Below are 2,653 nucleotides of genomic sequence, written 5' to 3' on the forward strand. Positions count from 1 at the left end.
ACGCAGCTTCTACCATTGCTGAAAACCTTTTATTGGAAATAAAGCACAGGGATCTCCATGATTGGGGCACACCATATAGTGAGCAGCTATGGGAAACGTGCCTGACACTGCGGAGGTCTCGGTCCGAGCTCGTATGTACACCACAGCGCTCATGTGGGGCGCCGTGGGGCCGCTCCCTTATGCATTGTGAACACGCTGTGGCCGTGACCTCTCTCACCCTCCGCCTACACGCCTCTGTGCCAGGGTCTTGGCTTAGTCTGAGCTGAGGCAAGTGAGTGAGTGAAAGACTGAGCCAGGGCGTGGCCAGGGCGGAGCCGCCACGGTGCAGCCTGGAGCGAGACCCTCCTGGCGGTCAGAGCTTTCCATGGAGAGTGCATACAGGTAGCAAAATGTGAGTTCAAGAGTTGTTCTAATCAGTCTACGTTGGGTTTTGGAAAAACAATGATTGAAAAAATACTAGGAAAAGGCGGCTCCTACGCAGGAGTCAGAGTTTCAAAAGCAAGACAGGGACCTGGCGCCCAGCTCTGAGAGCAAAGCCAGGAACCCGGCCTCCCAGAGCGCGGGCCGGCTCCCGGCGAGGGCAGGTAGGTGGGCACTGATAGCTAATGAATTAGATTACAGGGGGTATAGCGTGGCGCTGGGCACAGACAGAAAGGCAACCAGTCCCTGCGTAGGAAACTGCATCAGCAGCACCAGCCGAGAGGTCTAAACTCTCACTCCATCCTGACCTCTCACCTCCACCCTGACCTCTCTCCTCCACCTGACCTCTCACCTCCACCCTGACCTCTCACCTCCACCTGACCTCTCACCTCCACCCTGACCTCTCTCCTCCACCGTGACCTCTCACCTCCACCTGACCTCTCACCTCCACCCTGACCTCTCTCCTCCACCCTGACCTCTCTCCTCCACCCTGACCTTCTCCTCCACCCTGACCTCTCACCTCCACCCTGACCTCTCTCCTCCACCCTGACCTTCTCCTCCACCTGACCTCTCACCTCCACTCAGACCTCTCTCCTCCACCCTGACCTCTCACCTCCACCCTGACCTCTCTCCTCCACCCTGACCTCTCTCCTCCACCCTGACCTCTCACCTCCACCCTGACCTCTCACTTCTTTAGACCCTGGTCTTCCTAAGTGTGGCGACAACAAAGGGACACAGGGAAACCAGTGTGCTTTCACCCCCGAATCCCTCCCCCGCCCCCGCCCCGGCCCCGCTTACCATTGGAGGAAAATGGGTGGTTCCCACCCTTCGGTGCAGGTTCCAGGGTCACCGACGGTAACTGAGGCTTGGTCCTGGGCGCACCTGCCCAGGCAGCAGCTTGGCTCTGGAGCGAGACCACAGAACTGGAGGACAAGGCCTCTGTAAGAGGAGGTGGTCATTTCCCAAATTAATGCTCGGAGGCCGGCCAGGCGCACTGGAGGGCAGCCACTCCTCCCCCGAACCTCCCCAAATGCTCATCCTGCCCCTGGAGGGACAGCCCGGCTGCCCTGGGCCTGTGGCCCCGCAATGCGCCAGCCTCCTCGGCACCCTGTGCTCGGCCTCCAGACTCTAACCCACCGCGGCACCCAGGCGCCAATGGGCTGGCGGCTGGAGCAGGAGTAGGGACCAGGGGGAGGACAGGATCCCCATAGAAACCGGCCACCGACGCCCCTCTCCCGCACCGCGGCCTCGCCCGGCTTACACCCACCAAGCGCAGGGACGGGAGAGCAGCGCTGGAGATGCTTCCCCTGCCTCCCGCCCCGAACCACATTCCTTCTGTAGCCTGGACACTAGGTGGACGTTCGACTTCGTTTGGAAGTGGCTGCACTGAACTCTGGCTGCTCCCCGCCCCTTGGGCACAAGCTTCCTCCCAGTTGGACCTGGAGGAAAAGCTGGCAGGCGCCCAAAGCCATCTCGGCTCCAAAGGCATCGCTCCCCGCCCCGCCAAACGGAGATGCTCGGTCCACCCCTCAGCACAGCGCCCGCCCGGACCCCACGCACCTGCCCGGACCGCGCACCTGCTGCCCGCACCCAGCGGCCGGAGCCTGCGCCTCCCGGGGAGCGGAGCCTCCCGCCCCACCCCTCCCCCCCCCCCCGCCGCCCCCACCCGGCGCTGGAACAGACCTGCCCGCGCGGCAGGCGCAGGCCCCGAACCCGGCGGCCGAGCGCAGAGCCCGGGAGACCAGCGGCGCCCCAGCCCGGTCACATCTCCTGCTCGCGGGGGACACCCCAAGGCTCGCGCAGCGAGGGGCGCCCGGGCTGCAGCGCCCCGGCCGTGCTGGCCGCCGAGTTCAGGAGCTGTTGGATGAGCAGGAAGAGCAGGAGGAAGAGCAGGAAGAGCAGGAAGAAGAAGAGCGCCAGGTAGAGCAGGAAGTTGAGCTCCCACTCCATCCTGCGGGCGGGCGGCGCCGTGCGCTCCGCCAGGTGCCGCGGACGGGCGGGCGGGGCGCGGGGCTCCCCCTCCGGCCTCCTCTGGCCTCCTCCGGCCTCCTCTGGCCGCGCGGGACAGACCCGCGAGCTGGTGCGATGTCGGCCCCGCGCTCCCAGCGGCTGAGCCTCCCGCCCGCCTCGCCGCGGTCCTCTCCCGAGCTCCTGGGGACGTCGGACTTCGCGGGCGGGGGCGCCGGGGAGAGGTCCCGGCCCGACCTCCCGGGGGTGCCGAGCTGATGTTTGC

General features: G+C 65.4%; 1 protein-coding gene across 1 annotated transcript; it reads right to left on the reverse strand.

Moving 5' to 3' along the window:
- Positions 1–2,115: 2,115 nt before the first annotated feature.
- SMIM43 (small integral membrane protein 43) lies at positions 2,116–2,370 on the reverse strand. The gene has a single exon (XM_059695121.1). The coding sequence runs from the start codon at positions 2,368–2,370 to the stop codon at positions 2,182–2,184; it is 189 nt and encodes a 62-aa protein (XP_059551104.1). The 3' UTR covers positions 2,116–2,181.
- Positions 2,371–2,653: the final 283 nt, after the last annotated feature.

The sequence above is a fragment of the Myotis daubentonii genome, chromosome 5, assembly GCF_963259705.1.
Source record: "Myotis daubentonii chromosome 5, mMyoDau2.1, whole genome shotgun sequence".
In the NCBI taxonomy this organism is placed as follows: domain Eukaryota; kingdom Metazoa; phylum Chordata; class Mammalia; order Chiroptera; family Vespertilionidae; genus Myotis; species Myotis daubentonii.

Bases quoted from the DNA above. Each gene is read 5' to 3' on its own strand.
- SMIM43 (XM_059695121.1), bottom strand. From the start codon at position 2,370: ATGGAGTGGGAGCTCAACTTCCTGCTCTACCTGGCGCTCTTCTTCTTC.